The sequence below is a fragment of the Macrobrachium nipponense genome, chromosome 35 (assembly GCF_015104395.2).
Source record: "Macrobrachium nipponense isolate FS-2020 chromosome 35, ASM1510439v2, whole genome shotgun sequence".
In the NCBI taxonomy this organism is placed as follows: domain Eukaryota; kingdom Metazoa; phylum Arthropoda; class Malacostraca; order Decapoda; family Palaemonidae; genus Macrobrachium; species Macrobrachium nipponense.
The window spans coordinates 44240489-44260709 of NC_061096.1; the positions used below are offsets into that span (position 1 = coordinate 44240489).

Here is a 20221-nt window from a genome sequence, read left to right on the forward strand (position 1 = left end):
TGATGATGGAGAAAGAAAAATATGAGCTTTTAAAGACAAATAGTGGACTAATTATTAACTTTGTTTTAAGCGTCAGTTACTTTCTATGTTGTGACACCAAGTTATTATTTTTTCAAATTAGTCATTCAGTCAATAAAGCAAATGTCCTTACTTATACACTATTTTTTTTTATTTTGAATAATCGGTTATAGCTATGTAATTTGTGGGGTGTAACTTCCACCTTTAAAACTCTGTGAAGCGAGTTCCCTCCACTCCCTTATGTCCTGCACGCTATAACCTGAACTCTGTCTAGTCTAGGTTTTATCTATCCCTTTCATCCATGATTTCCTTAGTCTTTTCCTGAAAGTCATCATCCTGCTGCTTTCATATCTACTACGTTTCCTCATCCATTCTTATCTCGTGCCTAAACCAACACAACTTTTGAGAACTCGTTCATTTTTCCAGCATTTGTACAACACGTCTCTCCTTCAATTGCTCATTTGTAATTCAATCTTCCACTGTACTGTCACACCTTTGCAAAATCTCATTTTATTCTAAACTAATTACACATATTTTCATCTCTTTTCCTTTTGTCCTTACAAATTCACTTTATATCTTTATCTTCACTTTCATGTGTCTTTTCAGTCATTATCTACATAGTTTGTGATTACTTTTGTCACGAATGGTTACGCTTACCAATGAACTACTTACTCAGAGTGATTTATTGCAACGTGATAAGTTAATGATGGACGTGACTTGAAGACTTTATGGCAAGTTTCACATTGCTGTATCTTTTTCTTACGTCCTCTTTTCTTTACATTCCTTGTTTCTGATAACTTTACAGATGCCTGTGAAATGAAGATAGCATCATCAGTATACAAATTAAAAATACATATAAATTTTCCTTATTTTAAGTAAATTAATAATAAAACACAAAATAGAATTTGACCTTAAAAGACTATTTTTGACAAAAACTTTCAATTATGAAATAAATTAGTTATGCTGCATAATCTTGAAATAAACAAATATTCTGAATGCACTGCAGATGTACTAAACATGTTGATAACACTAACAGAATATTAATAGTGGAAGATTACAGCTGGTGCTTATTCATCGTATAGACTTGTGGTAATGCATACCTCTTTAGCTTTCTGCTTTTGCTTCATTTTCTCTGGTAATTCATCTGCATGAAATTTACCCACGTGCCGTTCATATGCCCACCATGTTGCCAACAATTTACCACAGTACGGGCAGTCCATGTCCCTATGTGTGATGCATTTGTGTGTATGCAAAACTTCATCCGAAGGTGCTACAAAGGTACAATATGGGCAATGTGATTCACTCCTCTTATAGCCAAATCTCAGCTTCTGGAAATAAGATGATTAGTATTACAGTAAACTTCTAATAAAATTATGGTTGGTTAAATATGTGCCCTCTACAAGAAACTAATGACCTACTGATGTTACCTATATGCACACCACTTTCATATAAAAAACAGATACAAAAATGCTCAGAGCAAAAACCAAAACACCAGTAAATCCTTGTTCTTACGGCAGCTGCATATGTACCTTCCAATGTGTTTTTATCTCCTCAATTTCTTGGTGTAAGATTGTTGCTACTGCCTCAGGTTTTTCTCCCCTGGCCGAGTAGATAGGTTACTTAATGAGCATAAACTTTTTTTCCTGGTAATTTTGTGAGTCAGCTAGTCTGAAATCAGCTAGAAGTGTCCTTGAAACTCTGATGAGATTAAGGTTCTGACTGGTCAAGGTTCTACTCTGCATCTGCTGCATACTTTGTACTTGCAGACTTCATGACCTGACATTTACTTTAGGTTTTAAGTGTGGGTTAGTCAACTATCTAGTAGTGAAGGGACTTTGTTCCTCAGAGTAGCCTCATACCATTCCTCTGTCGTTTTGCTACCAACAGATCTCACAAGGTCATGGTTCAGGCATCTCTTGACCTTCTCAGGTCTTAATCTATTGCCTAAAAGAGTTGTTCTTCCCGACTCATTTCATTGAGAAGGTAGCCTTCATGGCTCTCCTTGTCATTCAGAAGGACCTCAAAGCAGCAAATAAGACTGTTTTACTAGACTGCAGCATTTTTGGAGCATATGTATCATTAGGAATCCTGCGATTTTTGGTTTCCTTGGATGTTTTGATTTCAGGCAATTGGAATTTTGGTTGAAACTTAGTACATCATCCCACAAGGAAAACAGATAGCAAGTTTTCCAGCATGTAGAAGAACAGATGAATTCCCTACTATAGTTTTCTACCTTCTGCAGTGAGAAGCAGAAAGAAGTGGTCAGCTTTACTATATGAATTCTATAGAACTGTCATCATCATCAAAAATATTTTTACACAGACTTGTTTTTATGTGGTTAGATGTTAACTGGAGCTTCTTTCAATATCCTGATCCTTAAGGAAAGGTTTGTTTTGCAAATTACTAAGTTGTCTCCCTCCTTACTCTGATTCTGTTAACCTTTCCTCCTTCTAACAGGTATATATGTATTTTATTAATAAATCTTTGGCTGACAACTCACCAATACCATTCTCAGAATACAAGGATTTGTCAGCAATCTCCTCTTGTTTTTCCAAGTATCTCTCTTTGTGCTTCGGTCAGTTTCTAAAGATCTAGTTTTAGTAAAACATAATACATTATTTGCAGTACAACCCATTACTTTTATAAGGAGAGCCTGCTTCCCAACACCAGTGCAGCTGGAATAAAATGCATGGAGCAATTCATTTAAACATGTTAAAATGGTGGGAACCTTTGCACATATTCCACTCTAACTGAGCCACCTTATCTTCTTTTGGTGGATGACATGTCTGGGAACTGAGTACAACAGATAGTTTCGCTATGTAAAAGTAATGGCTCTTCCTTGACAAAAAGAAAATAAAATTTGGTTTTTTAAAATATTTTAATCATACCACAGAGTCAAAAATCTTATCTTTCACAAGACTGGCCCAAAGAGTTTCTTCTGACACAAGAAATATGACATTAAATTAGATACTACCTGAAAAATTTTAGGTTCCTTAAAATTTTATGACCGGATAAAATGAAAAATGTTGAGTTACAAAATTCCTGTAGTTTTTTCGATATTTATCCTTTCTGTTTGGTGAAATTTGAGTGTTGTTACAAAATATAATTTATAGTTCATGTACAGCAGCTCCCTCTTATCCCCAAGTCCAAGATCTGCCAACTCACTTTTCCATTGTTGAATGCAGCTCCCCAAAAATTCAAGAAGTTTCCCATCCAGCCAACAAGTAAGTACAAGCTGTAGCATGGTAAAAGTGGTCAAGCCTCACTGTGCCTTGCATCATACAGTATAATAATTTCTTATGATTCCCATAACACACCAAGTATACGATTAATTAATTTTGTTTTGTTTTGTAATCCGATGTATCACCATTTCCCAACAGATGCATCAAGTTTGCCTCTACTATTCTCATTGTTTGTATTTTTGTCAATGGTTTATCAGTGCCTTAATGCTAACTGCATAAAAACTTTGTGGGATACTGAAGTTTCCTGTTGCTAATATAATAATTTTAGAATAAAAATACGCCATGATTCAACTCATCTTTTATATATGTTATACAGTAGCTTCAGAGAAAGAATATAAATATAACTTTCTCTTTAATTAATTCATACTATAGAATATAAGGTGAGAAATATCAGTAAAATGTACACTCAGGAAAGTGGCTGGGAGTATAATTTAGAGGAGATGCAGGGAGTGAATTCATCACTGCATTATGTACAGTATCCAACAGATGGTGTCACAAGAGGTGTTCAAGGCTGCAAAATATAAATAGTCTAAAGGATTTTTTGCACTCCTTCAAAATAAAAGTAAACTTTCTCAAATATTTCTTAAAACAAGAATTTAGTTTCCTCTATTATAATACAAAAGTTCTATCACTGAGCCAGCTGTATCAATGTTCATAGTCTGGGGTAGAGGCTATGTTCCTCAAAAAAAAAAGTCATAGTCCAAAGCAATACACACAACAGAAGAGCAACCCCTTGTTCTAGGTAAATATAACATTTTCATAATCAGGTTTTACAGTTTCTAGATTTCAAAAACATCTGTGATATACTTAAGATAATCATGACTTGATTTCTCCGTTCATAGATTATTATTAAAAACAAATTTTGTCCATTTTAGTCATTCGCAACAATTTTCATTCTAATGTATGTGTGAGTCCATCTTGAATTAAAATATCATCTTTGCATTTTTGGCAAGAATGAGTAAAGGCGCTGTCACACTAGCGAAATTTCCGTTGACTTTTGAACTTGACGTCGACTTTTCATGTTTTGACGACTTTTTAGTGTCGTCGTCACGAATTTTGAAAACGGTACCGATCAAATTCAACCCATCGCTACCGTCGACTTTATTGTTTGTATATCGGAGAGCGCGCATTTCAAGTCATCAGAGGCAAGATGGTGTTCTTGGTACAGTGGACAAGATCGCCAGAACAGTTTTTGGTCAAAGATATGGGGGAGAGACGATGCTTATGGGACCATATGCATGATAGTTTTAAGAGAAAGGGTCTTAAATGAAAAAATTACCAAGAAATCACCATGCGAAAACTTTCTTGAACTTGCAGATCTTCATACAGATAAGCACGCTATATCGTGAATATCAGATTGTTATATAGCCTAGGTCTGCTTTTTTTTGCATTAGCAAATATAAACAAAAATCTTTAAAATTTGTGCAGTGTTTCTCTAGCTTAATTTAAAATACAGTCTGACTGTGGTTGTGTAAACAAGGTTACGAATAGCCTATCTAAGCTAGCCCTAGCTTATTTTTTTTAAATAAAACTTTTCACATCTTTTTAACCAGGACCGAACCCAAAGACTTTTTTTTTTTTAATTATATGCAGCATCATTAAACACATGCAAGCACGACCCACTAGTTGCTTTGTTTTAAAGCACAGTTATTTTATCGTTCCGGGAAGTCACAGCTCAGATGGTTTGTTTGCGTTTTGACGACGACAACCACGGTATGATGATGAACGTGTGTGACGACCAGAGTACGGAATGACGTCGGCTTCTTTGGAAAGTCGACGACAAACTCAGAAAAAGTCGACGGAAATTTCGCTAATGTGACAGCGCCTTTACTCAGAGATGAATATTTATTGGAATGTTGCAAAACATTTCTAGGTCAATCTTGTTGTCAGTGTCAATGTAAGGAACAATCCCTTTTCAGGAAATAAAAAAAAAAGTTTTATTAACTAAAATATTCAATTAACTAAAGTGAAATCATTAAATAATCACAGATTTAAGTCTACAGAGTTCAGTGTAGTAGTCTATCAATACAACAGGACTGTCATCATATGTAAACCAAATGTTTCACAAGTTTTATCAATGACTCTTGAGTGGGTTTTGATACACTTGTTATGTACGTATGGGTTTATTCAATAATGATTATTTTACTATTTTGTTGTCATTTTGTATGTTTTACAATTCTTCATTGTTTATTCTAGTTATATATACACCTGTAATCATCTAGTACTACATTGATTAAGATTTCCTCTAGTCTTTTACAAAGGTCATTGTGTTTATATTCCACAATTAAATATTGTACAAATACTGGGTACTCAAACTCACATTTTGTTTTAGGACTAAAAAGTAAAGACATGATATGGCATTCAAATCCTTTAATATAAAGGACAACACTAGGGCTGTTAAAATATTTAACATCAGAGAGGAGCAATGGTTGTAGCACAACAAAAATTAAAGTCATTATTCGCTCAGAAATGCCCAGCATTTCACAGTCACCATTACAAATATTTTTATACAAATAGATATGATACAAATCTTGTTAAACAAGTTATGGTACCTCCATACTAACCCTGTTACCAAGAAAAAAATATCACTTTTCAAACATTACCCAAAACAGATAATTCACTCTGTCACTGTATAAACATCAAATGTTTCACCATTCATCTGGACCTGAATTTTTCCATCTTCTAGCGAGGCAACAGCTAGCTGCTGCAGCTGTGAGGCATCCATTTGATCACCTAGTTGCATGTCCTCAGGCAAAGAAACCAAATGTGCCTCTTCAAACTCAAGAACTTTACTATCCTCTTCTTCGTCTTCTTCCACATCGTCTTTAGTAGAAAACTTACTGGGCAAATCAGTCTTAACAGCTGGAATGCCACTTGCAATAATCTGTTGCAAGAAAGCTTTTTGATCCTCTTCACCAGTAGCTTCTGAAAGAACAATAACACACTGACTCTCTGCATTTCCAGGACCAATCCCAGAATCATCAACACGAACCATTTCAATGCCTTCATCACATTCAAAGTCATAATCTTCAGAGTTATTTCTGAGCAGTATTCGTGGTGTTGTAAATAAATGCTGGCTATCAGTAGTCAGCATGTGCAATTTCTTATCTTGGTTCTCTGGATGTCTGAATTTTTGGTGGCGGTCGTATGATATCTTATGCAAGAACATAGCTGGACACTGCTGGCATTTAAACGGCCCATTTCGATGAGTTTTGGGCACATGTTGCCGACTATGAATTTTGAGATGATGAATTTTGCGGAATTTGACACCACAGACTGAGCACTCAAATGGTTTTTCACCTGTATGTATTCGTATGTGTTCTTTGTATGAAGCACAGCGTGTGAATGCGTGTCCACAAAATTTACACTTCCATGACCTAGCTTTTCTATGGGTCTGGTTATCATGCATAATGAGGGAAAAATTTGTATGGAAACCTTTCCCACATTTATCACAGTAAAAGTTTTTCTTTGTGTGTCTTATTCTGTGTGTTCTAAAGTTACTCGGATGATTAAACACTTTGTTACATATATCACAAACATATTTAATGCCATCATGAAGCTTCAAATGGTAAGCAAGTGCTGCCTTCGAATAAAACTTTTTCCCACAAACGTTACAGTCCACTTCGTCCCTTGAACTCTTCAAAGCTTCTTCATTTCCAGGTACTTGAATTTCAACGTTATGGAAGACCTTCAGGTGGTTTTCCCAAGATCCTATTCGTGCTAAGATCTTTCCACAAAACTGACATTCAATAGTTTTGTGAGTTTTCTGATGTTCTTTCAGCTGTTCACCAGTTTGGCAAACTTTCATGCAAAATTTGCACAAATGAATGATATGAGGTCTCTTTCTATAGGCCCTCTTTGCACGAGGTTTACCCCCATCGTCTTCCAAAGATTTTACCTTTTTTTTCATAATGCATGAAGAGTCTGACTGAGGCATGGACCTGGAATAGCGTGACAGCTCTGCAAGACTCTGCCGCATCTTCTCTGACAGAACTGGCACCCGCTTGCCAGGTTCCCGCGGGCGAGTAACTTGAAGAGCCTGTAAAACAATGATACCTTCAGAAAACGGTCTATGTATCACCTTCACATATACAGTTAGGCTTCTTCAAAAACTGCCCTTAATATAAGATGAGAGGTAGGACTTTTAGATTTTAAATGACAACAAAAGGAGAGAGATTATTGGAATTCCCTGTTAGGACTTCTCCCCAATAAGTGAATCACAAAAAAGAAAAAACATGGCGTCACTCAAACCTTTCTCCATCTTTATACAATAAAGTTATGATCACAGCCCATGTATACAAGTCAATAATGTTCAAAGAAGCTTAAAGGCTTGCAGCACTTTTATATAACACATGACTTCTATATGAAATTTACATAATAATAATATAGATTTTGTATAAATAAAAATTATATAACTCCTGGGAGCCATATCATAAGTATTGAAAGGACACTCCAATAAGACCAATACTTAGGTAAAATTTGATTGTCCACATCTGTCACACTTGCAGACTGTTTGTTGAGTATCATGAACCAAAGCACATCATCATAAAACGCTCTGAGCTTAAAAAACTTACAGCCTTTGAGCAAAATAAAACCACAGATCATTGTTTCTTTTCATCCACAAAAAGAAAAATAAGGATAAAGTAGAAAGTGCAAAATAACAACTTTATATTTACTAAAATGTTTTGTCTAATTTTTCAACTTGATCAAGAAAATTAGCTTTAAACTAGAAAAAAAAGAAGAGTAAAACCACTTTACAACAATCTTTTTTCATAAAAACCAGTTAATCATATGTATGCCTATTAGTGCCCCAAAAGTTCCAAAGAAAACCCATCTTTTTCTGTCATCCACAGGGAAGTAATTTCTCCCTGCATGTGTCATCTAGATTCCCAGGTATGTTTTAACCAATACGCTCACTTCTCATGTAAATGTACAATCCCTCAACAAACGTTGATCTTGCTTGTTTTATGCTCACTGTTTATCGTACAAAATACGTACCACATTTATGGTGATGGTTTCCAATCCCAGTACATTATAAGCTACTTTTCGTTCTTTACAGCATCTTTTCATCCCTAGCTTCTTAACTTTTTGCATATTATTCATCCATTCTCCTTGGTGCTTACTTAGCAGTCAGTGTCAATTTGCCTTGTTTGAATTTTTACTTACTGTTCTTACCATTCAAGAACAAATACTTTGGGACAGCCTTATAAGTCTGCAGACATGATACAGTGGTCTGGTTAAACTATATTTGATAGTTATAATGACAATGACCCACCTACTCTTTCACCTAGTGTTGATTAGCTTATCTTCATCATAATTTTGATGTCACCTACACTCCACTACATTTCCCTTTTAATGGTCAATTTATCTATCTGTCTATCTTTATACATAGTATTCCTTTTTTTTGTACTTCCAGTGTCTTAATTACCATAGGGTTCAAGGGCATTACCACCTGGGGTAAGCCTCTCTTTGCCAAACAAAATATTATTATTGCCCCAACTCTTTCTTGTATAACCCTAATATTGTATAGCAAAAATAATAATAATATAATAATAATGTAAACATCAGGGTAAATTATGGTCCTTTAAAAAATTATTGTAAATGTATTAAAATCTGTATAAAAGTTTAAAATTATTCTATAAAAATAACATTATGCAAAAGTCATTGCAAAATTATATCTCATATCACAAAGTGCTAAGAACAGTACTATGTACATAAGTGACCACAACAAAACACAAATGACAGGTATATAAAATGCCACATATACAATAAGAACTAAAATTTTCAGTTTGAATCTATACGTTACAATAACTTACAACTAACTTAACTTGAAACCAAAGGTTGAATTAGAGTGGTAAAGAAATAATTTTATTCTCTTACTAGGCTAATAACTTGATGCCAGACATGAATTTATGTGTCTGAGATGACAGTAAAGTTACAATTCTTTCATTTAAAATGGTAGCTTAAAGAAGAGTAACTGTTACAGGGTTACACAAACCTGCCACTAACTTATGTCAGGTGAATGCGACTACGTACTTTGTATTTTGAGCACTCAAAGAAGAAACGATAAATGTGAAAGGTGAGAGGAAAGGAAGGAAATTAAAACAAAAAGAGATGGAAAACTTACACACCAGAGCTGAATGAACAACAAGCCAAGGAGTGTAAGGCAGGGTAATGGAAAGTATGAAAAAGAATGATAAGAACAGAGCATGAACAAAAAACAATAATAATAATACTGGAATAAGGAGTAACAAAAGAATATTAAGCAGGAAAAGAATAGCACAGCAAAGTAGTTAAAGGAATTATTAACATTTTACAATAATACTAGATTTCATTATCAAAAGATTTGAGCAAGTTTTAAAATTAAATCATGAGGATCTGAATGTATCTTTTTGGTTATTATTAAGTGTGAATGGAAACTTGAAGTGCTCTGCTATGATTCTTGTACCTGATATTCTTCTTTCATTTTCATGTTACTAATATCACTTATTGTTAATATTCATTACAGCCAAACAAGGCACCTCACTTTTCCTAAAGTACTAACTCACTTGTTCCAGAAACACTGTTTTCAGAAAACACCACAAAACAAGTATCCCATTCATCTGACCCCATTCCAATTGATCCAGGTTCTATATTTCCTGGTTCAGCGTAAATTTGAACATTTTCTCCTACTTGAGCAGGCTCTACCAATACAGGACCTGGATTCTGGCGACAAATGTGTGCACTCATATCATGTTTAGAAGGAAATGTAACATGACAGTCATTACAAATAACTTCTGCTGATCTCACAGTAGGTCTCTGTTCACCACAAAGATGACTGTCCTTTAATTCCTGGCTGTCAAACAAGGCATTACAGTTATTACACCGAAGATATTTTTTAATCTTATCTTTAAGAGAAGGCACAAGATCTGAAGAATTGTTGTGCTGTTTCATGTGCATTTCAACATGCGCTTTACGTCTAAAGCGTGTGTAACAGATTGTGCACTCGTATGTCTTTTGTTTGTGCTTTTCTAAATGACTGGAATATATACTTGCACGACTGAACTCCCTTCCACATATTTCACATTTCCAACACCTAGCATTCTGATGCACTGAATTATAGTGGTACCCTAATTCTGAGGTGGTATAAAACTTTGCTGAACACTTGTCACAAGCTGCCATTTTTTCCCCATGACGCTTCATATGGGCTTTTAAATTTTTTATGTGCTTGAAGACTTTATCACACTGATTGCATGTCAACCTTGCATCATTATGAGCTGTTGCAATGTGATAAGTAACAGCTGTTTTAGATTGGTACTGCTTCCCGCACACCCAGCAAAGATGCTCCGACTCTGGATTTATCTTTAAACCATGGAACTTAACATAGTGCTGTGTCAGCATGCCACGTTTAGCAACAAGTTTGCCACATATAGCACATTCATAGCTGCTATGAGTCTTCATGTGGTCTTTGTAATCTTGTGCATACTCAAAAGTAAGTCTACACAAGTTACAAAAATGCTTTTTGTTTTTAAATAATCCTTTTCCTGATTTTGAAGTTGTTGCAAAGCTCTTAGATAACTGTTTCATGTACTTGTCAGATTCTCCATCTTCCCTAAGGGTGCTGATAGAAGTATATTCAACAAGAACCTGCAATGCACAAGACTTTCATCAAGACTACTATTTTAAATTTCCAACTACTTATTGAGTAGTATATACGTACAGTGTATTGTACCATAAATGATCTAATGCCTTAGAAAGTTCCATGATATTTTTACCTTATGTTAACTCTAAAATACCTTTCCCATATGTATAAAACAAAGAAATTAAAACTTCCCAATATTTTTTATGTTAAAAAAAACAGACCCCTTATTTTACTTATGATATACTGTCCACTGTAGTGCAGTGTTAGCTAAGATTTTAGTCATCAACCTTTTTTATGCATTACTGCCTCTGAGAAAATGTTTTCTCAGACCACAGTAATGTATAAAACAAATGTATACCTTTGGGACTAATATATCCCAATAAATTTTAAAAACCTAAGGACTTAAAATGTCGAAGTATGCTCTCTTCTGACGTCTCCTCTGCATTCTGAATAGGAGTTTGTCTTCTCTATCTTCAACTTCACTAGTCCAGGTTAGTCAACAAAATGGCAAGGAGCTCCCTAAATTTATGATAGACCAGGCACAGTTTTGACATGCTTCCCTTGTCATACAGACTGCCTCTCGCTTGCATTATTCACTACTCATTTTACATTAAATGTGATTTAGAAATGGACAATATTACAAGACTACGTTGCTCTAAAGCCCCATCCACACGGGCTAAAGAGATACTTGTTCAGCTGCAATATCACTTTTTCTATCACACCATGATTTGACAAAGTACTACATAATCATTTAACTTGCTCTACCTGAAACATTATTGCTCATCTAACCCAGTGCCTATGACTTGCTTATAGGTGAACTTGGTCTCTCAGGGTAGTTCAAATTCTTGTTTATAAAGAACTTAAGGAGCAATTGTATGTTAGTTCAAGATTCAATATCAAGAATCATGCAAATGGTAATCTGCTCCTTCCATGACAGCACGTTGTTCAGCATGTGTGCCTATCAGCTTGTCAACAATATTGATACTCAGTGTGCATTGTACTGTCTGCTTACCTATCCAGTGCACTGTTATGTCCAGATATTCATGTCATTGTTCTCCTATGACTGGACTAGTACACATCCCTTCTAGATGTCATCAGTGCATCAGGTCAACATTTTAGCTCCTCTTTGTATCTGCACTGTCTGTTCTTTCATGTTATATGTATGAACATTCAGCAAGTTGAAACTAAACCCAGCAAGTGAAAATATTCATTAACATTAATGGGATGTCTGGTATCTTCATTCCTGTCTTGGTTCTCCTGGTGCTTCATACACCAGTGTATAATGACACATTTTATTCTCTCTTCGTGCTACTTATTTGAATTCCATGTCTCTGCCATGGTGCATCAAAATATCCCTGCCATATCATCTCTCATCTCTGTTGCTTCCAAGTGTTCTGTAGGAAGTATGTTGTAGAATACTTGACTCTGTTTTGGTGATCCTAGTGAAAAATTAGGAAACTGATATCCCTGCCATATCATCTCTCATTTCTGTGGCTCCCATGCATTCTGTAGGAAGTCTGCTGTAGAATACTTGATTCTGTTTTAGTGATCCTAGTGCAAAATTAGGAAGCTGATTCTAATCAAAAAGGTTCAAATTGAGATTTTAAACAAATAATGCAGCCAGCTTATACAACAGCAATGTATGAAGGCTAAGGCAGCAATCATGTATATGAAATACATATAGTGAATAATTAAGACTCCACACTTCATATACCTGATGACATATCTAATGGCTAACACCTTACAACACTGGGCAGTACAGCATATGTAAAATAGGTTTGTTCTTTAAATGGACATGCTCACACATCCTAACACAGCCTTTACTAGAATGCATTACGGAACCGATGATAGAAATGCCAGGATGGTGTCCTGGGGATGACAGATTCTAATCTGTATGGGAAGCGAACTCTTCAACAATCTGCCTGCATGGAAGATATCAAGGCTATTCTCCATGTTGATCTGCAGACCCAAAAATGACGTAAGGCTAAAAGAAACTGCACATATCTTTGCAACTCCTCCTTGGAAAAAGCCAAGAATAGCCAGTCATCCAGTTATAGACGGGAAGCCACCTTTGCACACCAATCTCTTAATGGACCCTATAGCCTCCTTCCAGAAAGGAGTCAGACAAAGAAACCTGTTGATACAACCAAGATCTATTACTGATCTTTAACATCCTGAAGGTTTTGTAGCATCCCAGTCTCTCTGGTGAATTTCTTCAATGGTCCCCTTCTGCAACATGGAGACTACCTTGTCACCAGGAGCCTACATTTATCCAGACTGGAGTCTTAAGACTTTAGGGTAACCAGTTGAGACTAAGAAGGAGGACTGCCATCAAGGTGAAATCAAACTTCAAGAGGCTAGAGTCCATGCAAATGGCCTCCCAAGCCCTCAAAAATTTCTGATAAGCTTAAATTAGAGGGGAGGAGAACAGTGCAGACAGAGGTGTCCAAGGTGTTCCATAAGTGAAAAGATGTTAGGTAGTCTGGCACGACCTGACATACGTCCCAAGTACCTGCGCAACCAAGTTTTTCCTGATTCCAAGGGATGGGATAATACCCTGACTTATCCTGATTTTGTTGGTACTCTCGTATGCCTTGTGCCTACCACTACTAAAGAACAGATATTGATACTCATGACTAAGATGTCAATTCATATTCAGATAATATCATGGCTTGCCCAGGTCACTAAAGCATCTAATCTCAATCATCCCCTTCAAATGCCCATGGGGTCGGGAACGAAATTTCAAGTATTTTCATCACCAACTCATGGGTTCCAAGTTTCCATCACAAACTTGGGAATGAGCAGGATAAATGAGCCCCAACTACATAAATTGGATTTGGTACAAGAGACCATACAACATAATCATTTATACCCAGTTCTATCCCCTCCCATCTACAAGCATTGGAAGAGAACCGTGTGATTAATCAAGTGCTGTTCATTTCTTCATTCAAATATGCAAAGAAATAAAAAAAAAAAAAAAAACATATATATATATATATATATATATGTATATATATATATATATATATATATATATATATATATATATATATATATATATATATATATATATAATATATATATATATATATATATATATATATATATATATATATATATTATATATATATATATATATATATATATACATATATATATATATATATACTATATAAGTCATATCACATTACCGTGATTCGTATACATATATCAAGCTACAAATGTCCTTTAATATCTAATTCGCTCTGCCTCGGAATTAATATATTTTCATATATGTTTAACCGAAGGGGAATTTTTTAGGTGATAATAGATTTGCCGGCTGACGAGCACGAACCATCAACACCTTCAAATCCAGGACGACAGTGCCCGTCAGCTGGCAAATCTATTATCGCCTAAAAAATTCCCCTTTGGTTAAACATATATGAAAATATATTAATTCCAAGGCAGAGCGAATGAGATTTTAAAGGACATTTGTAGCTTGATAGATATAGATATATATATATATATATATATATAGATATATCTATATATATAGAATATAATATATATAATATATATATATGATCACGGAGGCTCCCAGGGACTTGATGCAGTAAGAATCATTCTTTGGGTTGTTCATTTATGTATTTACTACATACTACTAGTACACACTTGGAAAGTTCCCAGACACTATTTTGTATTTGTGGCACTCATTCCTTAGACTGCATTTACTCTTTTACATTTGCATGGTGTATTAGTATTTATATTATATATATATATATATATATATATATATATATATATATATATATATATGTATATATATATATATATATATATATATATATATATATATATATATATATATATATATATATATATATATATCACGTATATATATATATATATATATATATATATATATATATATATATATATATAATATATATATTATACATACACACAAATACACTGTGAAAATGCAAAAGAGTAAATGCAGTCTAAGGAATGAGTGCCACAAACACAAAATATTGTCTGGGAACTTTCCAAGTGTGTACTAGTAGTATGTAGTAAATACATAAATGAACAACCCAAAGAATGATTCTTACTGCTACTCAAGACCTGGGATCCATCCATGTATGTGTAGTACCAGCTGACTTCCCTTGTATTTCTTTAGTTATGGATTGAACCATAACCATAACTAAAGAAATTGAAAATGGCTAGTTTTAAGTAAAGTAATGAGTTGGTGGTGAAACAAACAAGGATTTACATTCTAGCATATTTTTCGTTGCAATGCTGTCATTAAAATATACATAATTAAATAAAACATTGACAGTGTTGGTAGGTATAATGTGGAGATTAATCTTGAACTGGAAAAGGATCAATACAGCATAAGTAACCCTCACACAATATCATTGTACCAGAACTGTAATTAAAAGGGATTGGTAATTACTAACAAAGCAAAATGATCAGCAGACAATAACCAATACATATTGATTACATTTTAAAAAGCTGAAGCTTGTTGCCTGATATATGTACAAAGCTGTACAGTATAAAATACGTAAGATGACTACATATTTGTCTGATTCAAAGAATTACAGTTACAATATATATTGTCACCTTAGATAATATTTACTGATTTTTAATGATAGCAAATGCAACATTTAGCATAATCACAAAAACCCATGCATAATGAATCAAGGTTTACAACTGTTGATGCTACTTTCCCACTAAGTGGGTAATACATATTTAAAAACTTTGATGCTTTGACATTTGAATGGTAAAACAGACAGGTATGTTTTGTTAATTTGCATAATAGCTACTGACAACAGTTAAAGTATGGCAGTTACTATTAATATAAAATGTTTTCCTCCCAAATGGAACTTACAGCATTTCATATTTCTTTATTTGGTTCTATTCAAATATTACCTAAGTAACATGAAATCAAGCATTCCAAATTGCTAAGTGCATAATATGTTTATTTTAATGGACTTTATATTTGTTGAGTCTAAATTCATTATAAGGGACCACAGTAGTCTGTATACAATTTGTTCATTGTCACTGAAACTGATTGCTCATTTCCCATTGGCTAAACTTGTACACTTGGCCTGAATTTTCATAAGTAAAAGTCTTAAGAGGCCAACCATGACAGTAATTTTCTCCATTGTGGTGCGTATTTATACACAGAACCCAAGCACTGGGGACAGGAAGATCCTTTATCTTCGATAATTTTTAAAAATGAACTATTTACGGTTTTCTAGTTTGTATACTTAAAACCAAACAATGGAAACTACCAATGGAATGTTCAATAGTGTGTAAATTTACCTAGTTAAAATTAATACAGTATTAAAAATAAAACTTCATATGTTATATGCAATGTCTAAAATTTTTTTTTCCATATTTATGATTAATATAGAAGCAAAACAGAATAACAGGATACTTCTTTATATGAGGTACGTAATATTGTACTTCTTTATGATATATTTTGTACTTCATTTTTACCTTTTATTACCAAAGAAATGAAAGCTTACATTACTGACATGTCAACAAACCATGAAAAAGAATTTTCTCCTTAATATGTCTTTCTGTTCCCTTGAAAGTAGATAGGTAGCTTCATACAAATCAATGTACAGTTGTACATATACTTAAAAACACTTCCCTCCCTTTTACTATTTCAAAGACTATTTGTTATGTCTTCCCCAAAATGCTTATTTAATTTTTTAAAAATTCATCTATACATTCATAAGAAACATACTACAATAGGCACACAAACTGAAACAACCTTCCTTTTAAGGGACTGACCTAGTTACTACCACTATTATGGGACGAGCTTTTGGCAGCCAACACATCACAATTCACTGAATCATAAACACATATGAAGTCATCTCCAAGATCGCAACAGTCGGAAATGTTTCCTTTAATATACTGGGTTACTACAGCCTCAGAGTCCAGCCCACTTGTTCCTTCTGCTGAATTTGTGATGACAGGCACCTTTGTCTCTGCCAATTCTATATTTCCCATTATATCAGGCTCATTACTCAAGCTTGATAAATCTGTTTGTGTCTTAAAACTGTCAATCTCTAATGTATCATCTGTTTCTTTATCTAAGACATAAGTAGCTATCCCAGTCGTATCCTCATTTAAATTAGCAACTAACATAACATGATCATTTGAATTTCCATATGAATTTCCTAAACTGAATGGTTCTACGTATGTCGAGTCTTCAAAAAGCTCAATATCTGGGTAAGTGACAGTTTCCTGTGATGCTATATTAAAGGTGCTTGACGTGTCCCCCGATTCCAATGGTAGAGATGTTGCTAATGTAGGAGAACCTAACTGCACAGAGTCTTCAGAAGTGACATGCCTGCTGCAATGTTCTTTTATGCTTTGCTTAGGCTTTTCAGAGTCTTTGTTTTTTTCGATACACTGCATATACCTGGTGGTCTGTGATGCTTTATTATCAACAAAATGTTCATAAGCCCCATGTCCATCATCACCAACACTTTGTACAACAGCCTGGCAACCTAATTTTTTCTCTTGGTCTAAATGATGATTAAGTGCATTTCTATGCTTAAACGTCCTTCCACATAATGGACACACCAAAAGGCAATGGTCTGAGTGAACCATGCGATGATGTTTCAAGACTGAACGTTGAACAAAAGACCTTCCACAGTCTGCACAAAAATAAGGACGACATTTTCTGTGAACTTGATTTACATGTTTATTCAGTTCATTTTGTAGATAGAATAATGCGTTACATTCTGTGCACTTTACTTTCCTTTCTTTATGCCTGACAACATGACTGGCAAGATTCTTTGGATGGTTAAACTTGCGACCACATTCTTTACATGAGAATATTTTTCCTGAATGGGCACTAATCTTATGACTATGAAGAGCACCAGCAGAGGCATATATTTTGTTACAAGTACTGCACGAATATGACTTTTCTTGGTATTTATCTATATTTGTTTCTATGTTATGCACAGTTTTCAAGTGGTGGTTTAATGCACTTGGACGGGCAAGTGCTAAGCCACACTCAGTACATTTATGCGGTGCATGAGTAAAGACATGTGCAGACATTTCTTGTTCTGACAGAGATGAAAATTTGCACCATTTACATTGAAGAAATGCACCAAAATCTACTGTCTTCCACTTCTCAATTAGTTCCTGAAACACAATGCATCGACATCAGTCCTAACAGGTAAATATTAGCCTTTCCATGGTGATCAGTTCCAAAGCATATCAGTCAATAACTGTATTTCACATTAATGAAAAATAAGTCTTCATAGATAATGTAATTCAAAATAACAGTCTTCACAGATAATGAAACAGGCACCGTCACATAAAACTAAATATAGAGGTCCTCTCTAAAAGGATGAGATAAAAGATAACAATATTGTACCCAAATGAAACTTGAGTAACCAACAGATTTTTCAAAAGGAAAAATCTTGGAAGATTGTTATTGCTGGATATCGAAATATTTTTCACCACAAACCTATTACCAATACTTATAGTAATCAAATTCCTGTACCCTTCAGTCCCTCTTCAAATGAAAGAGAACAAACAGCATCCAGCTGGAGATAATCCTGTCTATGCATGGGTGAATCTCAGTGTCTTGGGCACCTACAAGTCATTATTTGCGCAGCTGTGAAAGTGTTAACTACTCTTATGATCTATTTTCATGAGTTACCTTGATTCATTTACACTTTCATTCAATCTCTTTGCAATTCATGTGAAAAGAATTTCACTCGTGCAAAGGGATTAGATATTTTTCCTTTATTTTCCCAAGAGAAAAGATGGTCAGCCAATTTGTTTAATTTACCTTCCATTGTGGGTTGTAGTTTGTTAATATAATTATTACATACTGGCATTCTTTTTCATACAAAGAAGAGCAACTAGTGCTGTTTTATGCTTTGCATTCTGGTGTAAGAATTGCATTCAAATAAAATATTTTACTAAGTTTTGCTTATTCTGTTGTTTACAAGTTCTGACTACTACCTACATCATAGAAAACTTGTAAGTTTTTTACATAAATGTTAAGTAACACCCCTACAAAAAAATTTTTATAAAAAAGAAATAAAAAACTCACTGATGGACAACATCAATGTATGAGAAGTGCATGTACATTCACACATTTCTTGTACCTCCTATCATTACCCACTAAAGGTGACTACAATATAAAATTATTACATAAAAATATAAACAATTTATTAAATGCAGTATTATATGCAAATAATTACCAGAATGAATTTTATATATCTATACAAATACAACTACCACTATCATGTCCTACATTTTAAGTCTTCAGGATACATAATGTACCTTTATAATATAGTAGTTATGAGAGTTAAGGTAGTTATATACTTAACTAAATGTTTATATTTATATATTATATACAAACAATACATAAATACAAGAATTTTAGATACCTGAAAACTTAATTAAACAATCTAACTTACTGCTGAAGCTGTATTTATGGACAGCACAAGAATTCTTTAAGTTTTTTATAAGTTTCTTCAGCAATCATATTGGAAATTTATTTAAAAGTTGACTATTAAAAACATAATCTTCATCATTCATAAAAATGTTTGTATATCAAAAAATATATAAGCATACAGCTCTATGGTGTATGAGAGTAACAAGCAGGCAGTCCTAGTATTTCAAAATTAAAATTTTTATCCTACTCTTTAGCTTGAAATTTATTATTAATTAACAATTTTCATATCAGTATCTAAGAAGAATCCCGTTGTTTAATGGTCAAATACTCTATAAGGTTTCATAAATTATCACATAAACATTTAAAAAGCCTTGGTGCCTTCCTTCAGAACTGTAAATTTCTACTTTGAAGTTAAGAACAGTAGTTTTCCAAGACTGCAACTGATCTTTCATCAATGTTACGCATTGACACCTTTCCCTTTTCAGGTAATCATATCATTTTCCTTTCATTAACATTAATGTAAAATATCTCTTACAAGGTTTTTACTAAAGCTGACTGTTCAAAGTGTGTGTTTTTGCATGTGTGGGTTGAAGCTGGCTACATTGTAATTTCTAGAAGAAAATTCCATGTAGCTGCTTCTCTGATAATCAAGCTTCAATGATGAGCACTTTGCTTTTCTGCATTTCAAGAAAGGCAATACCAAATTAACTAGGCCCACCAATCCTTGGAAAGTACATCGAATGCTACGAGCCAAAAGCAATGTGTGCTATCATTACAGCGAGATCTCTCATCTTCATAAATGCTGGCATATAATCAGTGAATTTTCAAAACTTTTAAAGTAAAAAAAGAACAGGAAGAGAAAAAACCAAGCAAAAGAGAGGGTATTACAGGTTAGTGTGTACTCCAAGCTGTAAACACAGTCAC

General features: G+C 34.1%; 1 protein-coding gene across 6 annotated transcripts in view; it reads right to left on the reverse strand.

Annotated features, from left to right (window-relative positions):
- Positions 1 to 20221, reverse strand: part of LOC135208721 (endothelial zinc finger protein induced by tumor necrosis factor alpha-like) — a 55844-nt gene that overhangs the window by 2943 nt on the left and 32680 nt on the right. For 3 of the 6 annotated variants that reach the window (XM_064241205.1, XM_064241206.1, XM_064241203.1), the window contains exon 8: positions 5616 to 7299. In XM_064241205.1, coding sequence (XP_064097275.1) covers positions 5878 to 7299 — 1422 coding nt within the window. In that variant the 3' untranslated portion in view covers positions 5616 to 5877. The other 3 variants (XM_064241208.1, XM_064241207.1, XM_064241204.1) reach the window with 3 other exon arrangements.